The sequence below is a fragment of the Mustela lutreola genome, chromosome 11 (genome assembly GCF_030435805.1).
Source record: "Mustela lutreola isolate mMusLut2 chromosome 11, mMusLut2.pri, whole genome shotgun sequence".
NCBI lineage: Eukaryota > Metazoa > Chordata > Mammalia > Carnivora > Mustelidae > Mustela > Mustela lutreola.
Window position 1 is genome coordinate 54,456,475 of NC_081300.1, and position 25,946 is coordinate 54,482,420.

The 25,946-nt window shown below is 41.9% G+C and overlaps 1 protein-coding gene across 7 annotated transcripts; it reads right to left on the reverse strand.

Moving 5' to 3' along the window:
- Positions 1-6,922: 6,922 nt before the first annotated feature.
- On the reverse strand, positions 6,923-14,184 carry ZBTB14 (zinc finger and BTB domain containing 14). Of its 7 annotated transcripts, none has more exons than XM_059139486.1 (3): positions 13,759-14,184; positions 11,253-11,336; positions 6,923-10,175 (listed from the first exon to the last, which is right to left on the reverse strand). In XM_059139486.1, the coding sequence occupies exons 2-3, from the start codon at positions 11,253-11,255 to the stop codon at positions 8,829-8,831; spliced, it is 1,350 nt and encodes a 449-aa protein (XP_058995469.1). In that variant the 5' UTR covers positions 11,256-11,336; positions 13,759-14,184; the 3' UTR covers positions 6,923-8,828. The 7 variants fall into 7 exon arrangements, with proteins under 7 accessions (XP_058995469.1, XP_058995470.1, XP_058995474.1 ...); XM_059139487.1 differs by having other exon boundaries at positions 11,253-11,521; XM_059139491.1 differs by lacking the exon at positions 13,759-14,184 and adding an exon at positions 13,588-13,655.
- Between the last annotated feature and the right edge of the window lie 11,762 nt (positions 14,185-25,946).

A 25,946-nucleotide genomic window follows, 5' to 3' on the forward strand; every position in this document is an offset into this window, starting at 1 on the left:
TTATCCCAATTAAATAATTACAAGAGACTTGATTCTTAGTAATAAGCTTAGAGACCATCTAATACATGCCTCCTTTTTAAAATAGGGAGGTGATTCAGGAAGATCAAATCAGTTGCTCAATGTTTGTACAGGCAATTTAAAGTTAAGAAGAAACTGAAATTCAGGAGTCCCCTCTTTTTGCTGGTGGACTGAAAACGATGATAATTATGTTTCCCAGGCCTAAGAACTTCCCATAGATGATTCACCCCATTCTCCCTTTCTTGTATTTCACGTTACAGATGAGGAAACCAAAACCTAGGAAGGTTCGGTAACTTGTCCAAGACCACAGATTTCGTGATGGAACAGGATTCACATTCAGGCAGTCCACGCACAGAGCACAGTTTGTGGATTGTGTCCCTCATGCAAATAGTGTCATTCACACAAATATTTTCAAAGTTTTTCAGTAGGGAAAAATCCCCACGAAACTAGCTTCAGAGATTTTAGCTACAAGTGCAGTGAGTGCCCCAGCTAAAAATTCAGGTAATACAGAACAAGAGCAGAAGGAATACTGGAAGATAATTAATGGATAGTCGCACATAATAAAGATAAGGATCAACAGGGATGCCTGGGTGGCTCAGTCAGTTAAGCATATGCCTTTGGCTCAGGTCATGATCTCAGGGTCATGGGACTGAGTCCTGCAATGGGCTCCCGTTCAGTGGGGAGACTGCTTATTCCCCTGCCTGAAGCTCCACTTACTTATGCCCTCTCTTTCTCTCTGACAAATAAACAAATAAAATCTTAAAAAAAAAAAAAAAAAAAGAGAGAGAGAAACAACAAACATTAGGAACTCAGGAGTTTTAAATCCAGTCTGTCAAATCTTACTCTTTTATATTAGGAAGTTTTAGAAAGAGCCAAAGCTTTGTATAAACTAAATAGAATATATCTATCTATCTGTATATATGTAATATATATACACACATATATATAATATATAATTATTAAATTACTAAATTAAATAAATTTAGTTATTAAATATGTACAAATTTAATTATTCTATGCCAGGCTGCTTATAGTTCATGGATTAATCTATCTGCAGTTTGCAAAATCAAAGAACTTAGATTTAATTCTATTTTATTTTGGCCTATAAAATGAGAATGATATTTATCTTACTATTGTGAACAAGTTCCTGTAAACTGTAAGGCAGTCTGTAAATGTCAGCTATATTAATTAGCATACGGTCTCCTTCCACACTATCACCAAAGTTAAATGGCTTTCTCTGCATTATTAAGATACCACTTAAAGAAAAGTAAGAAAACTCTCATGGTCTCATAATTCACAGAAGTGACTTTGGGAAAATAAAGATTAATTATATAGCACCTAAAATTAATTCATCCCTGCCATTTTTCATTCTTCTTTTCTCAAGCCCACATTTTATTCCAGAGTATCCAGACTATTAAATATGATCTTGTTGGCTCTAACCAGGCCAAGTGGTCCAGTAACCTTCCAGTCTGGCTAATATTTCCTGTTCCTTATTGACTAAAAGAGTGTGGGAAGATTGCAGAAAGGTAACCCCTTCAAAACTGTAGGAGAAATAGCACTCACACACATACCCATGATTTACATTGAATTATGTAAACAGCATAAGAATACAGTGTAATTAAGTTTTCCAAGGATTAACCTTGCAACCACCTCTGTCCCCATTTGAGGTCAGTAATATTTAAAATCAGTTACATCAGATCTTCAAAAACATTGTAGAGTTCAATTTCTTACCTATAACCTATGGAAAAGAACAAGTTTATCTTTTGAAATAAGCAAGACTGGGGTGCCTGGCTCAGTTGGTTGAGTGACTGCCTTTGGCTCAGGCCATGACCCTGGAGTTCCAGGATCCATTCCACATCAGGCTCCCTGCTCCACAGGGAGTCTGCTTCTCCCTTTGACCTTCTCCCCTCTCATGCTCTCTCTCACTCTCTCTCAAATAAATAAATACAATCTTAAAAAAAAAGAAAGAAAGAAAGAAGCAAGCAAGACTTCCGTATACTGCAGGAACTCACCATTTGCACTTTGGTTGAAGAAATTAAGAAAGATTGGGCAACTAGGCCAAGGTGGAGAGAGAGCTTGAAAGATTTAGAATGTGAATTAAAGTTTTCTAGAACTTTTCAGAGAGGGGGTGGAGGGAGTGGTGGGAGGGTGAGAGGTTACATAGGTAACACTTTTTAGAGTTAATTTTGGCACCAAACTGGATGGCCTTTGGCCTGATGGGGATTTTCCAGCTCACCAGATAATGGAACAGGTGAAGAAGCCCAAAGGGTAGCTTCATGCTACACTGCATGCATCCGGGACATTCTATCTGCAGTTTTCTAGATTATTTGAAAACAATGTAGAGTATTCTCCATGCAGCCTCTACATCTGAAGCCAGGTAAAATAACAAAACAATGTTGGCTTAGTATTTGGTCTGTTGCATGGGAAATGTCTTGGAGAGTTCAAAATATTGGAACTCATTTATTATAGAAACCCAGGGGCAGCTATTTGCAAAAATGCCCCTCTCTCTCCTCCAGTCACCTGCCTGACACCGGGCAGAGGTTGGTAAGGATGTATGTGTGGCCACAGTTGCTCCTTTCCTGGGTTAAGGGCATGTTGACAACGTGGCTGAGGGCCCATGATGTGGAGGCCAATGGACCTGATATTCTGTTCTGACTCTGGTAACAACTTGACATTGGCAGGATTTTTAAATTCTTCTAATCTTGGTGTTTTTGTCAGTCATAATGCATTCCTCAGAGAGGTTGCAAAGGGATTGTACCTATCCTGCCTGCTACCCGGTAAATATTCCACATATGCTGGGTTTTATTAAATTCCTGATCCTCTTGACCATCAGTGATGGAGGTTCCAAGTGAGATGTGAAATCAAACAAGCAAGAACACAGCAGACCCATCAGAATCACTTACAGAAATCATCTTTTTAAGACTTCTGCTCTCTGACTGAAAGCAGAAAATGACCACATTCCTAATAGTTTTAATGGCCTAAGATGCTTTCACAAAACTCCATCAGGATGATGGGCTGTCTCATGGTGATCTGAAACCAGCAGAAGAGATATCTTTTCTATTCAGCTTTCCATTAGCTTATTTGCTATCCTACCCTCTGCGCACTGTCAGCCTTCACTGTAGGTGGGCTCTGAGGGAATAGCTACTGACCCTCAGTTGTCCTTTCAGAGCTGCTGCCAAGCATATTCTGCATTGCTCATGGAGCACCCTCCATTAGAACCTTAGGAGCTATTAATATACTTGTTGAAAACTGCTGGAAGCCCAGATTATTTTTCTTTTACCCTTCTAATTTTCTTTGTGTCCATACCCTCTCTTGATGCCAGGATCCCTTATTTTTAAGAAATATACCTTAGTCTCCTATTCCTTTTTCCAAAATAACCATTCCTCTTTCCAAAATCATCAGTGAAAGACAATGAGAATCATTCCATGGAAATGGTAATATTTAGCAAATACGTTTCCAGTATATATTCAAAAATTCATTTAAGAATGGTTGTTTTGGTACCACAGTTTTCATGACTATTTATCTCAAACACTACTTTCTGAAGTATGTTCTGTGAACTGGATTAAAATACATACCACAGATTTTTTTTTTTTTTTAAAAAGCACTTTGCTTATTTTCGATGATATATTTGTAAATCTTTGTAAAATTTTGTAAAACTTAGAAAGGCAATCACTTAACTCCACCCTGAATAGTAAGTTCCATGAGCTGGGACTGGCTTCAGTCTTGTTCCATGCCCAGCACTTGGTCCAAGGCCTGGCACAAACAAGGCATTCAAAAACATTGATTGACTGATACACTTTAATCTTACTCTGGAGCAAGAATTTTGTGTGAGATTAATGGAAAAACCCTCAAAAGAAGGGCAAAGTGATTTAGTAAACTGGTGTTCTGGAACTAAAGGAAAAACCGAAATTCTTGGGGAATAGCGTTAAGCCTCTTTGGGGGAGAAAGCTACAGATCATCCTAGAATTCATACAAACTAGGAAGGGAAAGGCTGAGTGCAGTCTGAAATACACCCAAATTCAGAAAAACAAATATAAGCACACCAGAAAAACTAAATGATTTCGAGCTGCCTGCCTGGCTCACTCAGTAGAGCATATATGACTCTTGATCTGAGTCATGAGCTCAAGACCCACTTGGTTGGCAAGTTTACTCAAAAATAAAATTATAAAGGGGTGCCTGGGTGGCCCAGTTGAGTAAGCATCTGACTCTTGGTTTCTACTCAGGCTGTTATCTGAGGTTTGTGGGAGGGAGCGCTGTGTCGGGTTCTGTGTTCATCATGGGAGTCTGCTTGGGATTCTCTTCCTCTCCAGTCTCTCCCTACCTCACTCAAAAATTAATAAATATATAATAAAAAAGTAGAATTAGATTTTAAAAAGGTAAGTGATTTCACATATGAAACTAAGAGCCACCTCTCAAAATTCCAATTCTGACCCTGCCATCAGATAATTTCCCCAGAAAGCTGGGAGCCATCCAGAGGGCAGTGTTTACACTTGACTACATGCCAAGGATCTATTCAGATGATGGGAGATGACAAAACCCAGGACAACTCTAAGATGAATATGAGTATGTGAGAACCAAGGCATGAATAGGTTGTGAGAACCATATATGAGATGTGAGAACCAACCAATGAATAGGTTGAAGATGACAGAAATGCTAAAATACACATAGCTTCTGTAGATATTTCCAATCAAGAAGCCTCAATGAGTTTCAGGTCTACAGCTTGGAGCTTAAGATTATAGACCTGACAGATGTCACAAGAGAACTGCAATTTTGCTTCTACTTCTCTAGCGAGAATGTCCTTTGGGAAGAAGGGAACATTTATGGTGTACCTAAAAAGGGGTAGGTGCTGGGCTCAATATTCCATACTAGTTATAGCATTTAATCTTCACAGCAGCCCATGAAGTAGAAATCCCCATCACAAATATAGAAATGGCAAAACTAAACTAAGGTTCAGGGCTGTTAAGAACTTGCCTAAATCTACATGGTAATTGCTAAACAGAGCCAGGATCCATCAAGTTTTCTGAAGTCTTCCCACTAAACCACATTACCTTATTAAGCTGAAAAGTTTTGCATAAATATTGGTAATGGGAGAATATCTCTCGAAGAGATCATGAAAACGTATAACTGCTAAAAGCTGTCATAGACCAGATAAATTACATCTACAATCCTTGAGAAAAAATTAGTATGGTGACCTTTAAGGAATCATGGAGAATAGGTGATGAAAACGAACATGAGACCTGGAAAGGAAGCACACTCTTGCTGGGCGGGGGCCAAATCTCCTCTGCCCGTATCTCCATCAACCAGCACAGACCCTCACACACAATGCTCAATATATGTTCAATAAGTTACAGTCCCTTTACAAATCTCAAGTATTATCTAATAGATTAAGAGTTAAACTTATTTTGGAATAGTTCCAAGGGGGAGAAGTTCCCAGTTACAAGGGGATTTGCTAAAATGAAGACAAATTTCAAGAAATAATGAGCAGTTCGGGCAATCTCAAAATAAATGGCAGTGTTTCATCAGAAGCGGCAGGGGGTGGGAGGTTAGGGGAACCAGGTGGTGGGTATTAGAGAGGGCACGGATTGCACGGAGCACTGGGTATGGTGCAAAAACAAGGAATATTGTTATGCTGAAAAAAAAATAAAAAGAAAGAGAAAAGAAAAGAAAAGAAAGGTAGGGAGTTGCCTATCATTAAGCTGCTCCTTGATTTAGTACGAGGAGGCAGAATGGATTTAGGACCTCACCTCTGTGATAGCTGTTAGTGGTCACCTTGTCTCCAGCCTAATGTCTTGTATCCCAGTCCTGGGGGTGGGAAGGAGGTAGAGGGTTTGGGCAGTGGAGAAAAGGAGTTGGATGTTAAAGGTAAATGACAGAAAGGAAAGCAAGAGCTCTCCAACTGCTGCCCCGGAAGCTTCAATTCCTTCACTCCCAGGACTTAGAACTTGAGACTAGAATCTTTAGTATACCAGTTGTATCACACTTACAGGGAAGGCTTTCATCTGCTCTGGGAACTAATCACCACCAACAGCATTACTCAGGAAAATAAATTCCAGGTTTCCAAAGACTGAGTTACACTCAACCTTCCACAACATACTCTAATAAATTGGAGACTGCATAAATTTGCAACATTCTCCTTCACTTCATTTTTTTTTTTTCTACCAAAGAGTAGGAATTTGTTAGTGTCCAGATCACCTGATGGTGACTTCTTTAATTGCTAACAATTCCAAAATCATGATCAAGTTAATTAATAGGCAATTACCTAAAATTTAGGCTTCCTAAAATTCTCTTCGTCCATGCCAATACCCAGCAACTTAGAAAAAAGTTAAAATGTAGACATTCTCTTTGCACAAAGAGAAAAAAGTAGGTGATTTTTAAATGAAATGATTTTAGTAGTGCTGACATTTATAATTTCCTCTCCTCTCACACTAGATTCAGCGTAAGCATACTTCAGGATTAACTTCCTGTGACTGGAGGTCTTACATGATGGGCTTTACCATCCAGGGGATCGATCACTCAAGCAAGCTGGTGGACAGAGGCAGTCTGAAAGACCAGAAGATCGGAAAGCTACCACGTCATGACTTTGCTGCCACCAAAAAACCAGAGAGAACAGGCATACTAACACACATACAAACCCAGTCCTGGTGTTAGACATGGCAAACCACAAATAAGTTTCTTCTCATGCAAAATAGGACAGATGATAGATATTTACACAATACAAATTAAGTGCTGAAAATGAAGCTTTCCTTTGTGGAGGCGGCACCATGACTATGTGGTTTCAGGGAGGGTCCATACCACAGGTTTAACTTGCAACTCTGCAGAACCAAGTTGAAGAGAGCATAGAAAATGTGCTTTGGTAGAAACCTGGATATGTGAGAGGTTGCTATGAAAAAAATGAAAACAGGAATGATAGAAGTATATTTTCTTTTATATACAAAACTGAAGTCCCAAAAAATGGTTTGTTGAAGTAGCAATCAACAAGATGTGAAATCATTTTTCCTTTGCTTTGGTTAAAACAGCCAAGGAACGCCAATCAGTTCCCCTTCCACTAACAGCATATAAACACAGTGACAGGACTACTTTTAGAACAGAATAAACAACTGTAAAGAAAGGAAATTAAATTAATTTTAAACTAAAGTAAACATTTTACCAATAAATAAGTCTCTTTAAAAGGTAGCATCTTCATCCTACAATCTTGGGCATAACATATACATCAATTTAAAAAATAAAATTTCTCCCACAATAGTAATTACAGGTGTTAATGCAACAAGCTATGAAATGAAATTATTTTAATGCAACTTGAAAAAAAAATCTAGGATCAAAAATAAAATTTTTTAAAAATGACACTTTTCTAAAATTGTACATTCTAAAATAATCAACTAATACTTTGTTACAGAAAGTAATTAAAACTATTTTGGTATTTCAATATATTCCTAAAGAAAAGGTTAAAAAAAAGTTTAATACACCAAAACTGGAACAGTGTTTATATTTCTGTTTATGGCTATGAAATGGCAATCAAATTCTACTTAAAACTGTAACCACCAATGATGAAATATACTTCAAAAAAATAAATATTTGGTCTTACAATCTTTAATATTGGTTAGAAAACAGACTGATGTTTGCTGCTCATGGAAGTTATTTTAATCCAATGTGCAAAAAAAAAAAAAAGTGCAGCTGTCTACTTTTACTTGAAATACATAAGACCAACACTTCTACACTATTTACACACTTAAAAAGATTTTCAATTTATTAATTTAAGTAACACTATTACATCTCCTTTATGGATAAATCACGTGCTGCAGAGAGCCCAAAAGCTTGATGACATTCTCTTAAGTGACACAAATGTATCTATCCGAAGAAGCATACCTGTTCTTGTCCTAATTTTGATCCTAAATAAAAACCCAATTTCAAAATCAATTAAGAATCATTTTGATCTAGAAAAATCTTCCAATTTTTGCAAACGTGAAAACCTTGTCCCTGAGAGCCAGGATCCTATTTCCCCTTTGCTATCCCTCTAACAATTGGTCTACCCCAAAACCCCATCTGTTGCAAGGTGGCAATGCCCCAAAAAAAGAGGAACAAAAAGAACTCAGCCCCCAGACCACCGTCATTCCTGTGGGTTTACTTGGTTCGGGACTTGTGACTCCATCTTTTGGGGTCGGCGTGGGTCATCAAAATAAAGAAATGCTTTAGCAAAGCAACCATTATTTGTCCACAAAAACAGTGAAAAACAGTGATATGAAATTAACAAACCAAATATAAATCTAATACCGTTCTGCAATTCTGGAACTTGTTTTCATATCTGCGCAGTGTTCTGGGTCAACCACCCACCAGTATTTTTTGCATCTACATGACGTACTTTTATCAAGTTATTAAAAATGCTGTTTTGCCCGTAAGTCCCACAGAATCGTGATGATTAGGAAATCAATGCACTCAATTATCACTCTGTGCAGTACACTTGCCAGTCAGCAAGTGCAGAGAGGAATTAAAAAAACGGAATAGAAGTCTCTCACTTCTGAACTGGACACAGGAGTTCTCAAATCAAAATCATAAAAAAAGGTGGGGAGGGGAGGGCTTACTGGCAACATTACTACTAGACACCAGAAAGGACAGTGAGACTGTTTGGTCAGAACCAAGGAACACCATTTCCTTGCAAAGTTTTCAAAACACCTAACCAAGCACTGCCTTACGTCCAGTGAGTACAATGCTCCATAAGTTTCCACATCAATACAGTGACCACTGGCGTTCACGTGTTACCAACAATGCAGTCTCAGTCTCCAGGACTCAGGCAAAGCGGTCCTGTCCCAACACCTCTAGCTGCAGGCGATGGTTTCCAACTGCTGCTCCGCTTCGGCGGCCATGGCGGCCGCCTGCAACTGTTCTGTCTCGCTCTGGATGGCACTGGGGGTGACTTGCTTCCTCTCACTGTGCATATTGTTCTCGTGCCTTTTCAGATCGGACGCCTTGGCAAACGCCTTGGTGCAAGAGCCACAGACAAAAGGCTTTTCCCCTCTGTGTCTTCGTTCATGATCTTTGAGGTGGGACTTGTGTTTGAAGGCTTTGTCACACATGTGGCACGCAAACGGTCTCTCGTTACTGTGCACTCTCTCGTGCTTTTTCAAGTCCGGGGCGCGGATAAAGGATTTCCCACACACCTCACAGCTGTAGGGCTTATAGCCTGTGTGGATTTTTAGGTGTTCTTTCAGGTGGGCCTGTGTGGTAAAACCTTTCGTACACATTTCACAAACGAACGGCCTGTCGGCCGTGTGCAGTTTCTCGTGCTTCCTCAGCCTGCCTTCGTCGGAGAACGTCTTCCCGCACGCCTGGCAGGCGATCTGCTCCCGATGGTGGCCATAAAGTAAGTACTCGAACTTCATGTCACTGGCCGCTGTCGTCCAGCCTGGTGTCTGTTCGTCCTTCACTTCACTCATGCCATCATTAAATGTTAAGGCTTGAGGGGTCTGGGACCCCAAATCTTTCGACTCTGGGGTCTCCATGGATTCTACTTCCTGGCCGTAGCAATTGACCTTCCGAACTTCCTCACTCCCCAGCTCTTTCAGGATCGCCTCCTGAACCCTGAGCGTCGTCGTAGGCGACTTGCCGTCCTCCTGACTCGGGGGGGTGCCTTCTACCGTGTCATCAGAGGGACTGTCATCCTGATCTCCAATTTCTTCCACATCATCATCCTGAGTGTCAGCAGCATCTCCAATGGGCCGATTTATTTTGAGGCAATACTTACTTTTAGATTGGCCGTTATTTTCGTCAGGACTAGATACATCACGCTTCTGAGAACAGAGTTTATCTAAAAATCGGATCCCGAGGATCTGACCCGATGACATCATTAAGTTAACATCTTCTTTTTTCACAGAAATCTTTGCTGTGTACATGTAGTTCAGGACCTCTTCAAATATATCAGAACGAAGAAAATCTATTTCTATTACTGAAGAGCTATCAACCTCAAGCTTCTTGAAAAGCTTTTTAAAGTAGGTGCTGCAGGCAGCAAGAACACACCTGTGTGCTCTGAATTTCACATCTTCAACCACAATGGCAATATCACAGAATTCTCCTTCCAGGCGTTGTTCATTTAGTGTTTTCAGAAACAGAGTTTTATGATCATCGTCATTATATTTAATGGTTTCAGACATACTGATGAAAAACTCCTACAAAAAATTTTCAAAAAGAGAGTTTGGTAATTATGAACCAGTACTTTTCCATACACAAAACACAGGCAGGCTTTCATTTCCTGATCAATTTTTAGTACCTAACAATTTCAGAAAATCAATGTTAGAAGTGGCTCCAGAAGAGGAGTTCAAAACACTGATCCCAGCTTAGGGACTTCCATCTCGTTATTTCTATTATCTCCAGCTTATAAAGTATTTGCTTAGTAATAGGAACAGCAACTTTTACTGGGCACAGAATACATACCAGGCACTGTTCCATGTGCTTTGCATGTCTTCACAAATGTACTGATCAAATAAACTTAGACATAGGCATTCCTAGCCCCCTTTTTTAAATGAGTTTAGGAACCTGCCCAATATTCTAGTCATTTACTGGAGAGCTGGGACTGAAATCCAGGCAACCTAATGCTATAACCTGTGCTTCCTGACAAATAGAGGTAATAACGACAAATAACTTCAAGGCTTAAGAAAGAGGTCCAAGGCAAGGAGGCTCTATTCCTGTTGTGTCTACTCTTATTCCAGGTACAGAAGAGGAGTTTTGGTGAAATAACTAATAATGGTGCTCAATATTCTACTTCCTTGACAGGAGAGACAAATCACTGTTGCAGAACCAAAAAGGGAGATCACTGCCAAAACATTCCACTTAGCGTTGTCTTCTGCTCTTTTCCTCACCAGCTTTGGGCCACTTGAATGAAGGCTTAATATGACCCTCAGATGGCATTTGGGAAAACAGTGAAAAGCACCTTCATTCCATCTGGATGCCAATCTATCTGCCATCCAGATGAAAGCGTCATCAAGACCGGATGTACATGACAAGTGCTCTGAGTACTTCATAAGCAAAAGACATTCTGAACCGGCATGAAAGACATCTGGGACAAAAGACCCTGTCAAAGAATTACCTTTTTAAGATAATTTGTTCTGTGTATTTTCTTTTTGAAACATTGTTTTCCTTTTATTTCACAAGGCATTCCCCTCAAAGAAACAGAATACTAATGCATAATTTATACACACACACACATACACACATTTCCAAGATTTAATACCCAAAGTTATAGTTACCATGAACAACTCAGGCTATTATCTTAATGCTTTAAACACCAAATTCTTCAGATCAGAATAACTCTGATCTGGGGCACGCCAGTCCTACAAAAGAAAAGGACAAACAAGAATAAGGTAGAATCTTCCTCTATCCCAAATTCTAAACAAGAATGTTTTCAAGAATTGATTTTAAAAAATAAAACTTTCCTTTCTTGTCCTGCCACTTGCACATGTACCCATTTTCAGGTTGGGAACAGAGAGGAGGGTGACTGGCAGCATCAGGTCCAGCTCTGAACAGATATGAATGAGAACAGATAAAGGCTGTGGCACTTGGAGCATGCAGGGGACTGTACACTGGGATTGAAGGAACGTAGTTGGAGAACCACTAAGGAAGTTCTCATAAACAGAGGCCATGCCCATATTTGCACAAATATTGATAAATACAGAAAAAGCCAGTAAGTCTCCCCTAACCCCACCATATCCTGCTGGGTATGTAGCCCTCCATATTTATCTTTAGGCTCATATACAATGTACATTTTTAAATGAAGTTATAGAAGTGTACATCCCTAACAGTTAACACTGGAGAAGGAACAGTAGCTGCTTTCTTCTTTCTGTGCTTCTGTGTGCATAATACATATCACATAGGCTACACTAGTCTTTATGGTTTTATTTGAGAAATCCAGGTGTGTTCACCTCCTTCTCCACAGGGAGGCTCAAAGAATTCTCCCTTTGGGGGAGTTTCAACTCTTACCAGAGGGACTACATCCTGCAGCCCAATATCCTGAAAAAAACACCTTTCCTCCACTGAACAGTGACCACACAAACTTTGGTGTGGTGGGACCAAGAGAACAAGGTGCAATATTCTTACACAAAAATTGTGGTGCAAGACCTGAACTTCGAGACCAACACTCTGAAAACCCTCAAAAGTTCCCTCTACAGAAAAACACACCAATAAGATGCCCGCAGTAACAGGGGGTTTGCACAGTGAGAGCTGGGCAACATTACTTCTAAGGACTCTGCCTGTCCCCTAGATGCGACTCAACCTGCAGTCATTTCCAAAGGAAGGCAGCCACGCAAAACCTTCCTACCTAATTACTTCCCCTCTTCCCACTATTGTAATTCTGCCTAGGGCTTGCGGGATAAAAGTGCATGGGACTAGGGAGAGGAGTGGCCCAGCAGTACCCATGACAACATACCACTGTGGGTGGTTTTTCTTTGCGGGGGGCGGGGGGAGACCAGTGTGATATTTGGCCCCCACTCTCAAGATCGCCGAGGACCATTTCCTTCTACTGAGATGTTCCAGTTACTAAGTTCAGGTGAGTTAAACTGGAAGCTAGCCCTTGCGAGTATCTGTGTCCAAGTATCTGTGTTCGCGGAGGGAAAGATGTAGCCCCAACTACACCTCCATAACAAAGCTGCCCCTTGACTGCGGTTCTCCAAACCGCTGGCGCGCTCGGTCTCTGTTACGGAGCAGGGAGCGGGGGCTCCAGCAAAGTCAAACTTACATAAGCAACGACAGCCGCCTTCCCTACCCCGGGGAAGCCGCGACAATGGCGGCCGCACGACTTCCCGGTAGAAAGCTCGCAACTTCGGGATGGGGAGGAAGCAGGGGACGAAACGCAAGACCCAAGAGGATTTGAGAGCCTCCCGGGCCTCGCTCTCGTTTCTTTCAGCCCGGGGGTGGGGGCGGATGAGGACGTTTGCATCCTTTCCTAAACAAAAGCTCCCAGCCTCGGAGCCCGGAGGTGCAAGGGCCACTTTCCCTTTCATAATCGGAGTCCAGTGCAGGCTGGGGGCCGCGGCTCCGAACCCAAGCGGGAGGGCCCGCGGCAGCGACGGAGGCGAGCGGGAGCGGGAGCGGGCGTGCGGCCGGGCTCCGCAGCCCCGCGCCGCGCCCCGCGAGCCCGGAGCTCGCGCCCCGCGCACTCCCCGACCGGCTCGCGCCGGGCCCTCCCCCGCCCTCCCGCGGCCGGGGGCGGGGGCGGCGCGCGGCCGGCTCCCGAGCTCCGCGGGCGCACCCGGGAGTGCGAGCGCGGGGGTCCCGGCCGCCTCCTCGGCAGGCAGCTGGGGGCGGCGCGGCGGGACCCGCGGCTCGGAGGGGCGGCGCCCGGCGGGCCGCGCTCTGCGCCAGGCTCGGGGCCGTCCCCACCCCCACCCCCACCGCGGTGCACTGCGGCGGTGCGAGCGGGAGCGGCCATGAACTCCGCCGCCGAGGCTCGGCGAGCGCGCGCGCGGGGCCGTCGCCGCCGCCGCCGCCCGGCCGCTGCCGGAGCCCGCTCGCCGGCCTGCGCGGCCCCTAGGGCGCCAGGTCCCCACGCCCGGCCCGGTCCCGGCCCCAGCCCGACCCCGTTCGCACCGCACCGCTGGCGGCCGCCCGCACATCCTGGAACTGGCTGTTGCCCCAGAGCTCGGCGAGAACGCGCGTCTTCCGGGCCGCTCCGCCGCGCCGGCGGCCGGCCGCCCCCGCGCCCCCGCGCCCGCCTCGCGGATAGCCCGGGCCCCTTCCGCACCCCCGGCCCGCGCTTACCTGCAGCCTGGCACAGCCACAGACACTCGCCGTGGGCTCCCCGCGCTCACTGCAAGCAGGCTGGGGACGGGTTGGACGCGGGGCGCGGGGGCACGGTGGGTGGCAGTGTATTTTGGAATTTTTTTTTTTTTTTGGAGTTTGGGGAGGGGGCGGGGTGGGAGGGAATCGTGCACGTCCCTGATGGTAGCAGCCCTCCTCCTGCACGAGCACAGAATGTCTAGCCGGCCGTGAACACCCCCACCGGCACCCCCCCTTCCCGTGCATGCGCGGTGCGGGCTGGGGGGAAGGCGCGCCGCCGGCTTGCGCAGGCACGGAACCTGACCGGGCCTCTAAATGAGCGAGCAAGGAAAGGGTTAATCCGGGACCTTGCGACGCTTTCTATGGAGTCTACGGGGCCGCCCCTGGAGGGCCCTGGCCTGCGCAGGCGCGCGCACGCGCGCGGTTTGGAGCGCGCGGAGCCCGCGCGCGGGAGAAGAGGTGGGCGGGGCAGGGGCGGGGCCTCGTGAGCAGAGAAGCGTAAGCACGAGCGCCGCTCGCGGGCACCCGCCCAGTCTGGTGTTCCCGCCTCCCGCTCAGACTCCCGGGCTCCCGCCCGCGCCCGCCGCCGGCGCAGCGCCGGGGACGCGGGAGCGCGGCGCTCCCGTGCGTGTGCATGTTCGTGGGGCAATGCCGCCCTCGGGCGCGCGCAAGGCGGGCTCTGCGGCTGCGGGGCTCGACCAAGCTAACGGGGTGGGGGTTCCAGGTACCCTCGCCCTTCGTGCACACCAGACAGACCCTGGGACACGCACAGCGGGCGTTGGGTCTTGGCTGGTGTTTCTGCTGCATTATATATTTTTGGGAGAATGGTAGGCCATCAATAAACGTTTGCAAAGCAAATGAAAAAAGTGACTTATTTCATTTGGAACGTGAGGGGTGACCCCGGTCACCCAGAAGAAAGGGAACACCCCCTAAATTTCTGGATCCAGCCAAACCTGTGCGCATGGGTTTACCTGAACATTCTCAAGGGAAAGTCACGGAGACTGGAGGCCCTATCCTAGATCATCTGTGGCAGTAGTGAGGTTGGACGTGATTACATGTGCAGCTCTCCCTCGGAGAACGCTGATAACAGCACTGTTCTTACATTCCTGTTCATCAAAAGTAATGGTTCCGTTGACGTTCACAGCATATCGCTTTCCCTGTGATAGCGTGGCTGGGCTTGGGGCAGGCACCGGCACCAGCCAAACATAGCTGGAGGGCACTACTGCATCTTCTTAGAGTTGCTTATGCTGCTTTAACAGCGTTTCATAAAAACGCATAATTTAACATGTAAAAATTAGAGTAGGGCCTTCTTCTTGGACTTGTGTGATAATTCCATAGTAAAGATTTAAGAATTGATACTGTGATGGGCTGTATTCATTTTTAAAGAAATTCCGTACAGTCTCAGTTGATTTTATATTAATTCTTACTTTAGTTTCCGTGTTTTGAGTGGTACTTTTACACACATCCTTTTCGGTGTTCCCAAGAGCATGGCGTTTAGTAGGTCTACTGAATGAAACAAAATAGACCAGTTCTAGGATCACACATCCAATTCAAATATTAGGTACATTGTTTAGCTTCTCTAAACCTCAGCTTCTTATTCTCTGAAATGGAGAGCACCTCGAACAGTTGTGTGGATTAAACGAAATAATGCTCTGGTCAGTGCTTAGCTCAAATATTAGCTCTACGATGTTAAATGATCAGCCCACTCTCAGTAGATGGTGGGTTTAAGTGGCAGGGGCAGGATGGGAATGGCCAAAGTTCATACATGATACCTGTGTAGCCTCATTCCCTCTAAGGCCATGGCTGGGCTCGTTGATTCTTGTTTACACAGCTTTTAAGATTGCATTTCCGTCCTGTTTGGTATTTAAAGGGGATAATAATAGTACCATAGCATAGGGTTAAGCTATCCAGCAATAAAACTGTCACTGCATTTAAATACCAGTTGTGTGGACATGGTTAGCACTTAGTTTATGGTTCTGTTCCCCCTTCATCCATACCACGTAACTGCACAGGTTTATATACTCATTCTGAATATATTTATTATCTGTCTGCTAGATAAAGAAAGGCTTTTTACATATGGTCGGCTAAAGGCTTCCCACGATTTGACTAGTCTGATGAAATTAAATAGTGCAATAGAGCTCTCAAGCACTGGACTGCATTTCCCAAGTGACAGATTCCTGGCGTCTTGGCTTTTACATCAATTAACCCTCTTTTCTCATTTGTTTTATGGGCTCTACCCATCTGTTCCTTGGGGGTCATGAGGATGAGTCTAAATTAAAGGTGCAACACCATGAGAAGGAGGAGGGAGGAGAGAAGAGACCATACAGGAAGGGCCTGACCCAGACCTGGCACTTTGCCTGATCACCAGCCTCAACTCAGCACTGGGCAGCACCCATTAGTCCTCAGTAAATATTGATCACAGATTAAATGACAACCCAGAACTTGATACCAAGGGGAGTTATATGGGCACACTGTGGGATTGACAGCGGGTCAGGGCCTTCCTGTAATGCACAGACCTGAGGCCCTTGAAGGAAATCTCTCTTTCCTACCAGGAATGCTGTCACTCTGTGTGGATTTCTCTGTCCAGCTACTCTGCTGGGAGCACCTAATTTCTCATGTGGGATGCCCACAGACTCCTCCGGCGTGGAACCTGCTTTTGAGGACTGTGAGGCCTGATGTGTGGGGTCTGTGGCATGGAATCCTGAGTGCCAAGGCTTAGGGTGCTTATGAGCAGCCCCTAGGGATGTTTGGAAATGTGAAGTCATTTGGGGTTGTTATAGAGGCATGGGGTTGATTTCTTTATCACACTGACTGGGCCCTCTGACTGGTTTGGACCAGTGGGATGTGGGCAGACAAAAGGATGGGCAAGCTCTGGGTAGAGGCTTGGAGAAACATCCTGTATTCTGCTCTCTCTCCTGTGCTTGTGTGGTCCACATTGAGAGGACCAGGCCTACATTGCTCCTGCCTCCTCAACCCAGCCCTTCAATGACAAACAGACCTGAGAGAATGAAACTGACCCAAACCCTGAGCCCAGGCAAGCTGAGGTGAGTAACAGCTCATCCACAGGTGCACGAGTGAAAAATAAATGCTTGTTTTTTATAAAACCCTGGGAGGTTATGCTTTGTGATTTGTTACCACAGCAAGACCTGATAGACCTCACAAGGAAAAATGTCCCACCAGAAGCCAATAAGAAACTTCCCCTCCCTGCTCTTAAAACACTGGATACAGTAAATGAACAAGAAATACATCCAGTCCCTAAAAACACAGACGTGTGAACACACACATTCAATAAATAATCACATAAATAATTATATAATTGCACATTATAATACATGTTTTAATACATCCATAAGGTGTGATGGAAAAGAGGAACTAAGTTTGACTGAAAAATCAGTATGTCTCCAAAGATGTACATTTAAGACCTGAAGGATGAGGAAGACCTAGGAAAAGAGGAGAGAGAGCATTTCAGGCAAAGAGAGAACAGTATGAAGGAAAGGGTGGACGGAACTTGGTGTGCTTGAGGCTCTGTGGCAGGACAGAAAACCTGGAGCCCAGTGAGCAGGTCCCAGCACCTTCTGGGCCTTGGAGCTGTAGTGAGGGCTTTGGCTCTGATGCTAAGCACAGCGATAGTCATCAGAGGGGTTTTCTTTTAAACTCTCATTTACTTAGGTAATTCTCTTAGTCTCACAACTAGAATAAATTCAGCCCTTGGAATGCAGATATGGACTTTGAATTTCAAACACCCCCAATGGCAAGACCACTCAGGCAAAACTCTTGTCACAGGTCAGGTTGTGGGTAATGTTTTAAACACCAACAAGTGAAATACTATCCTTTACTATGTAGCAATAGAAGAAAAGTTAACAATTTACTCATGAAATTTGCTTTTAAATAAAATACATTTATTAAAACACTATCATAAGTAGTATAATTCCAATCAAACTTCCATTTGAGCTGCTGTATGCTTACAGTTTCTAGAAACAGTAAGTAGAAAAAATTGCTAATTAACAACAATGAAAATAATATGCACTATCTGAAAACCACATAAAAAGAAAACAAATTGCCCATAAGACTCACATGTGTAGAATACACATTTGTAAAACATCCCAGGAATGATATTCTCATGAAGTTTCATTGGAACTATTCTATAGTCACTTAAATAATAGCAGTAGAACCAAAAAATGAAAAGCTCAAACTTATTTTAGAAGAAAGAAAAAAATAATTACTGCTGTGTTTCTGGATTATTTTAGTGGTCTTGCTAAGACTAAAAATACTGTAATTATATTACCTACAAATAGAATAAAATGGAAGCAATTAATTTATAAGAGTCACATTCAAATAATCTATGATTATAGAACATTATTCTAAGAAGTATAATTATATCAAACTTCCATTTAAGCCATTGAATAGTCTCTCAATTAAAAGCAAAACACACACACACACACACATACACACACCAAAAACCTAGGAGACAAAAAACCAAAGTTACTTTAGTAGGAAGGGGGAAAAGCACCTTGTTTTAGTTCTGTATCTTCAGAAGTTTGCTTTTTGGGGGGGTGGGTTCTTTTTATAATGTGATTCACTTCTGTTTTCTAATTTTGTGGACAGATGATTGAATCCAGCACTTGCTGTGGACATTTTGTATTACCAATTTTGGATGCAATGGACCAGGGAAATCCCTTGGTGGAATGAATTTCGGGAGAAGTTTGTTCTCTTTTTCTAGAAGAAGGAAAGAACAGGGTATCATCTTCTCAGAACTGCCCCCTAGGATTTCTCTGTCATATCTGACCTCTGAAGGAAGATCCTGGGTCAGCAGCAACTCTTTGAGATGAGAGAGTTAAATCAAGAGAAAGCTCTGAACATCTGCCAGAGCAAGGAACACCAGGACAAGTGTGCCTTATACTTGTGGATGATTTCCTGCATAAGGATGGAGTTGGCTGAATGGAAGGATCATTCCTGTGTGGGTTTGAACCTCATGGGGCATCTGGTCTACCCTGAGCACCGGACCCTGGATCCCCATGCCAAGATGGGCTGTTGCTCCTCCTTCCTCTGGAATCTGGTCAGCCAAAAGATTCCTTCATGATCTTCTTGGGTTAACATCAGAAGGAGCTGGGTGCACTCTTTATGGGAACACTCTGTACTATCTGGGCAACTCTCATAAATATTATTTCAAGGCAGTATCTCCGCATATGTAATTATTTTTCAAGATTACTTTTTTCATTTTAGTTTTTAGCATTTTGATTATGATATATCTGCATATGGAGTTCATTAAGTTTATCCTATTGGGATTCACTGAGCTTTTTGGATCTGTAGGTTCATCTTTCTCCAAATTTGGGTAGTTTTCTGCTAGAACTGATAGGCAAATTCAGTAAAGTTGCAGGATACAAAATCAATGTGCAGAAATCTGTTGCATTTCTACACACCAAATGAATGAAGCAGGAGAAAGAGAATTAAGAAAAGAATCCCATTTACAAATGCACTAAAAATAATAAGACACCAAAGAAAAAAACATAAAGAGGTAAAAGATATGTACTCTGAAAACTATAAAACACTGATGAAAGAAATAGAAGATGACATAAAAAAATGGAAAGACATTCCAATGCCATGAATTAGATGATTAAATATTGTTAAAATGTCTAAATTACCCAAAACAATCTACACATTTAATGCAATCCCTATCAAAATACCAACAGCATTTTTCACAGAGTTAGAACAAATACTCTTAAAATTTGTACAGAAACATAAAGATACTGAATAATCAAAGCAAAGCTAGAGGCATCACAATTCCAGACTTCAAGTTATATTACAAAGCTGTAGTTATTAAAACAGTATGGTACTGGTAGAAAAATAGACATCTAGATCAGTGGAACTGAATAGAAAACCCAGAAGTAAACCCACAACTATACCGTCAATTAATCTGCTATAAAGCAGGAAAGAATATCCAATGGGACTTGGGCACTCTTCAACAAATTGTGTTGGGAAAACCGGACGGCAACATATAGAAGAGAGAAACTAGACCACTTTCTTACACCACACACAAAGACAAATTTGAAATGGATAAAAGACCTAAATGTGAGACCTGAAACCATAAAAACCTAGAAGAGAACACAAGCAGGAACCTCTTGACAGCAGCTGGAGTAACTTTTTTCTAGATATGTCTCCTGAGGCAAAGGAAACACAAAAGTAAAAACAAACTACTGGGACTACATCAAAATGAAAAGCTTCTGCACAGCAAAGGAAACAATCAACAAACTAAAAGGCAACCTACAGAATGGGAGAAGATATTTGCAAATGACATATCTGATCAACAGTACCCAAAATATATAAAGAACTTAAAAATTCAACACCCAAAACACAAATAATCCAATTAAAAAATGGGCTGAAGACATAAACAGACATTTCTACAAAGAAGACATCCAGATGGCCAACAGACACATGAAAATATATTCATTTCACTTACCATCAGGGAAATGCAAATTAAAACTACTGTAAGATATTGCCTCATACCCATCAGAATGGCTAAAATAAAAAACACAAGAAACAACAAATGTTGACAAGGATGTGGAGAAAAGAGAACACTTTTGCACTGTTGGTGGGAATGCAAACTGGGGCAGCCATTCGGGAAAATAGAATGGAGTTTCCTCAAAAAGTTAAAAATAGAACTACCCTACAATCTAGCAATCACACTACTGCATATACACCCAAAGAATACAGAAACACTAGTTTGAAAGGCATACATGCACCCCTATGTTCATAGCTGTATTATTTATAAATAGCCAAGATATAGAAACAGCCCAAATGCCCATCAACTGATGAATGGATAAAGAACATGCAGTGTATATACATAATGGAATATTACTCAGTCATAAAAAAGAATGAAATATTGCCATTTGCAACCACATGGATGGAGCTAGAGGGTATTACGCTAAATGAAATAAGTCAGTCAGAAAGACAAATACCACATGATTTCATTCATATGTGGAATTTAAGAAACAAAATAAATGAGCAAAGTGAAAAAAAGACAGAGAGAGACAAACAGACTTTTAATTATAGAGAACAAACTGATGATTACCAGAGGGGAGGTGGGGGAATGAGGAAATAAGTGATGGGGACTAGTTGTGATGAGCACTGGGTGATGTATGGAAGTGTCGAAACACTATATCGTACACCTGCAACTAATTTAACACTGTATGTTAAATAACTAGGATCCAAAAGAAACTTTAAAAAATTGGGAGGTAGTTTTCAGTGATTAATCTTTACAGTTTTTCCAGCATCACATTCTTTCTTCTCTTCTGAGATTCCATTGACATGAATGTTGGCATTCTTTTTCAGTACTCTCATAGGATCCTGAGATGTTGTCTTTAAAAATCTTTTTTTTCTCTGTTGTTCAGATTGAATAATTTCTATTGATTTATCTTCAAGTTCACTGACTTGTTCTTTTGTGATCACCATTCTGCTACTTGGTCCATCTCGTGAGTTTTTTCATGTGAGGTGCATTTTTTCTGTTCTAAATTTTCCATTTTATTTTTCTTTATATGCCTTACTTCTTTCATAAGACTTTCTATTTTTTTATTTCTTTTAAGAGTACTTATAGTTACTTATTGGAGAATTTTAATAAAACCTGCCTTTAAGCTTGGTTGCTTAATTCCAACATCTTTGCCAACACAATGTTGTCTTCTGTGGATTGTCTTTTCACAAATGAGTTAAAGTTTCCTGGGTCTTTGTATACTGAATAATTTTAGATCGTGTCTCAGACATTTGAAATATTATAAGACTCTGGACTTCGTTAAATCCTATGGAAAATGTTAATAATTTTAACAATCAATCAGGTTAGGTTCTGGTCACAAAAATTTTAACACATTTTCTATGGGCTCTGGTTGGGTATATTTGGAGTGCTGTCTGGATCTGTCTCAAGTTTTTCATGCATTCGCCAGTCTATGTGGGCTGTGATCAGTTGGTTCAGTTTTCAAAGTTTTTAAAATGCTGATTAGGATCAGATCCATACCATGTTCAGCTCCAAGGTGAGCCTATGATTTGTAAATAATTTTATGGGGCTGCTTTCTGGACTCCTTCTTCTTTGTGTTCTTTTTGGTACTTTCTGTCTTCCTGGAGTCCCCTTTTCCTATTCTTCAGTCAGAAATTTGGGGGCACATGTATGACTGAATCTGAACCAAGTGCTAGGAGGACCAGAAAGGAAAAAATGGTAAACTCACTGCTGGTTTGGTGATAAGTTTGCTTGTTTCCTTTATACACTGAAGTTAAATAGCTATGTTTCCTCCCAAGGGCTGGTTTTTCATTTTCAGTGTATTTTTCCATGTAGTTTTACTTACATTCAGGTCTACATATTCTTAGATTTCTTTATTATTTTCTTTTTAAACTAGTGTTATTTAAGAATCCAAGTATGATGTAATCATATTTTTTAAAGATTTTTAAGAAATTATTATTTTTTTGTCTTTTTTAAAATTTCTTTTCAGCATAACAGAATTCATTGATATTATTTTGTTTTTAACCAACTGAGCCACCCAGGCGTCCCCTATTATTTTGTTTTTGATAGATTTTTTTGAGTTATCTTTTTTTAGTAACTTCTTATTTTGAAAGAATACAGTAAAAAGAATTCCTATAAACACTTTACCTTTATTCAGATTTGCCATTATAACATTTTGCCCCATTGGCTTAGTCCTTTGCTATCTTTCTCTCTCTCCTTCATTATTTACACATGTACACAACACACATTTTTTTTCTGAACTATTTTTAAAGAGTAAGTTACAGATATTATGCCCCTTTTCCCTAAATATTTCAGTGTGTGTTCCTAAAAATAAGGGTGATCTCTTATATGACCACAGTACAATGATAAAAATCAAGTATTTACTACTGATACAATACTATAATCTACAGTCCATATTCAAATTTCACCAACTGTCCCAATAATGCCCATTATATTGCATAGCTTTTTTAAAAAAAAAAAAATTGGTTTAAAATTCAATCCAGGACTGCCCCAGCACATCTGGTTATAAAGGATAAAGAAGGTCTTTTGTCATTTATTTCCCAAGTCTTTTTAATATGCTTCAACACCAATACTGGCCCTTTTTCAAGTTCTGTGGTTTTTGTTTTGCTAAAACATCTCTATGAACATGGATTTTATCCTTTTAAGTTTAGTAAACCACCAGCAAACTCCTCTTCCTTGCCCTACCCTCCCCTGATTACCAAAGAATACTGTTATCATCTTATAGTCCCACATTCCTAAAACCCTGAAATAATTTTACTTTCCTTTCTTTCGTCTTCTATCTTGTATCAGTTTCACGGCTCAGGGACTTGATTTACAGTTTTCTTCATTTCTGGAGGACACACCTTCAGATATGACTTTTGTCCTTAAGCAAAGATCATTTCATCCTCAAGAGTGAAACACATATTCTTATATTAATATTCGAAATATTTCATTCTCTTTGAGCTAGCATGTTACTGAAGCCGAGATTGGCTTCCTCTGAACTTTTGTGAAAATGTGAACACTTACAATGTACGGAACAGATCTTTATCCATCACATGGGATGATGCTTGTCCACTATCCTTCTCCTGCTCCATGACAGTGTCTGGACACCCAACACTCCAGCCTGAACCATTCCACTTCAAAAGGTTGACAGTTTTCTAATTTGCAAATGAATTTTGAGTTAAATCTCCTATAGTTAATACTAAATACAAATATCTACCAAATTCTACTTATGTGGAATTCTGGTTTCTGTGAACTAAACTACTTAGGATCATTTTCCTGGTCCTTTATTGAAACTGGTTACCTACCATATTGACATTATGAGCTTATGTGGAATATGTAAACTCTGTTACATTATTTCTGGTGTTTTGTAAACTGTTTAGTGTACATATCACACATAGAATCAACTCATCAGTTTGGGTTATAATTTAATATTTTAATTTACCAAAATTATCATCATGATGCCAAATGTTACTAAAGTTGTTTCAAAACAAACAAACAAACAAACCCACCCTGCAAACCATTTATTCTTAGTTTTAGTGAGCTAAAATTATAGTTTCCTCTTTCGTACAATCAAAAAGCTATATTATTTCTGAATCATAAAGACTTCACTCTCAGTACAATAAATAACTCAGTAAAAATTGAAATAAAAATTTCTCTCGTCGACATCTGTTCACATGGATTTGTGCAGAAGACGCATTGCCTTTCTGTGCCGCTTCTACCCTTTAATACTATGTTTTTGCTGTTCCTTGAGCACACCTGGCACGTTCCCCTCTCAGTACCTTGTGTACTTCTGCAATATTCAGGCTGAAATATTAAAATCTATTTCAGATTCTCATCGTCTAAATCAAATTGTAATAGTTGGTCCAACAGTCCCTGAAACGGACCAAGCTGTTTGACCAACCGTTACAATATAATGTTCTTTAGTCTTTTTATCCACTTCAAAATTCAGCCTTCCTTTACAAAGAGGCAAATTTTCCACTTAACCCATGAAAGAAAAACAGTGTAATTGGTGGGAAATTGCCCAGTCGCTGGGACTAAACTTGGATCATTTACCGATGTTCCTAGGCAGGTTACTTTGTGGTTCCAGATTCAGTTTCCTTATCTGTACCGTCAGAACAAAAAATAGAATGTACCTCCTAAGGTTAATGGGTTAATTCAATAGTTATGAGTCCCCATCTTGTGCCAGGCATTGTAGGTGCCGTAGTATGGCCTAAACAAAACACACAAATATTCCTGCCCAGGAGGCAGACAAGAAACAAATAAATAATTGAAATGTATATTATGTCATCTCATGATAAATGCTGTAAAGAAAAGTACAGCAGGGGAGGGACAAAGAAAGGTGGAAATATGGGTGAGTAATTTTCAATGAAGTGATCAGGGAAACCTCACCAAGAACATAGCATTAATGCAAAGGCCTGAAGGAGGTGAGCAGTCTGGGCAGGTGAAAATCATAGCAAAGAACCTTCCAGGGAGAAAAGACCAGTGACCACAAAGGAGCTAAGGTGGAAATATGCCTTTTGTGTTGAAGAAACAGCAAAGACAGAAGTAGAAGAAAGGTACATGCGAAGAAACATGTCCCAGTCCCCACTCTTCATCAGTCTGAGAGGGACAGATGACAATGTGACAGCTTTTATTTCAGTTTTCTGCTGAGACACTCTATGTTGGTTGAACATGAAATGCCCAACACATTCTAATTTAACAATGACTTGGTATATTTCTGGACAAATTCTAGCATGGCTTTAGAGCCTCCTGAACTAAAATCTTCAGGGAAAGGGGGGTAGTGACTGGTGTGGAGGGGACGGTAGCTGGAAGGGGACAGCAACGAGGAGGGGCATAGGCTGGATGGTTGATGACATGACCATCATAACTCTAGGCTTTTATAGAGAAGAAAGGGGGAAAGGTTTGCCAAGGGGATGAGGACACCTGCTCTCTCCATGAAGGAGTACGGACAGGAGGAGTCCCACCTGGAGAACTATGGGCACAATGGCCTCTGGTAGCCGTCAGGATTCTGGAAGATCCCTGAGGACAGTCCTTGTCAACCTTGGCTGCTTATGGTGATTACCTGGGGGACTTTAAAGATATTGGTGTGGAGCCCTGCCCTCAGAGGTTCTGATTAATTGCTTGGGGGTGTGGTCTGAGTGGTTAAGAGTTACAACAGCTCCCCAGGGGATGGTAAGGTTAAAAATCCACCTCCTCAGGGGCACCTGGCTGGCTCCGTCATTTAATCGCCTGCCTTCGACTCAGGTCATGATCCCAGGGTCTTGGGATCAAGCTCAATGTCGGGCTCCCTGCTCAGCAGAGAGTCTGCTTCTCTCTCTCCCTGTACTCCATTTCCCTGCTTGTTCTTGACTTTCACACACACACTCCTTTTCTCTTTCCAAAACAAAACAAAACAAAAACTTAAAAAAAAAAAAAAACAAAAAAACCCGGGCGCCTGGGTGGCTCAGTGGGTTAAAGCCTCTGCCTTCACCCCAGGTCATGATCCCTCAGTCCTAATATCGAGCCCCACATCAGACTCTCTGCTCAGCAGGGAGCCTGCTTCTCCATCTCTCTGCCTGCCTCTCTGCTTACTTGTGATCTCTGTCTGTCAAATAAATAAATAAAATCTTTAAAATCTGAAGGAAAAAAAAAAAAAACAACCCACTTCCTTATAGCAAATAGAATGGTGAGGGGAACATTCAGGGTG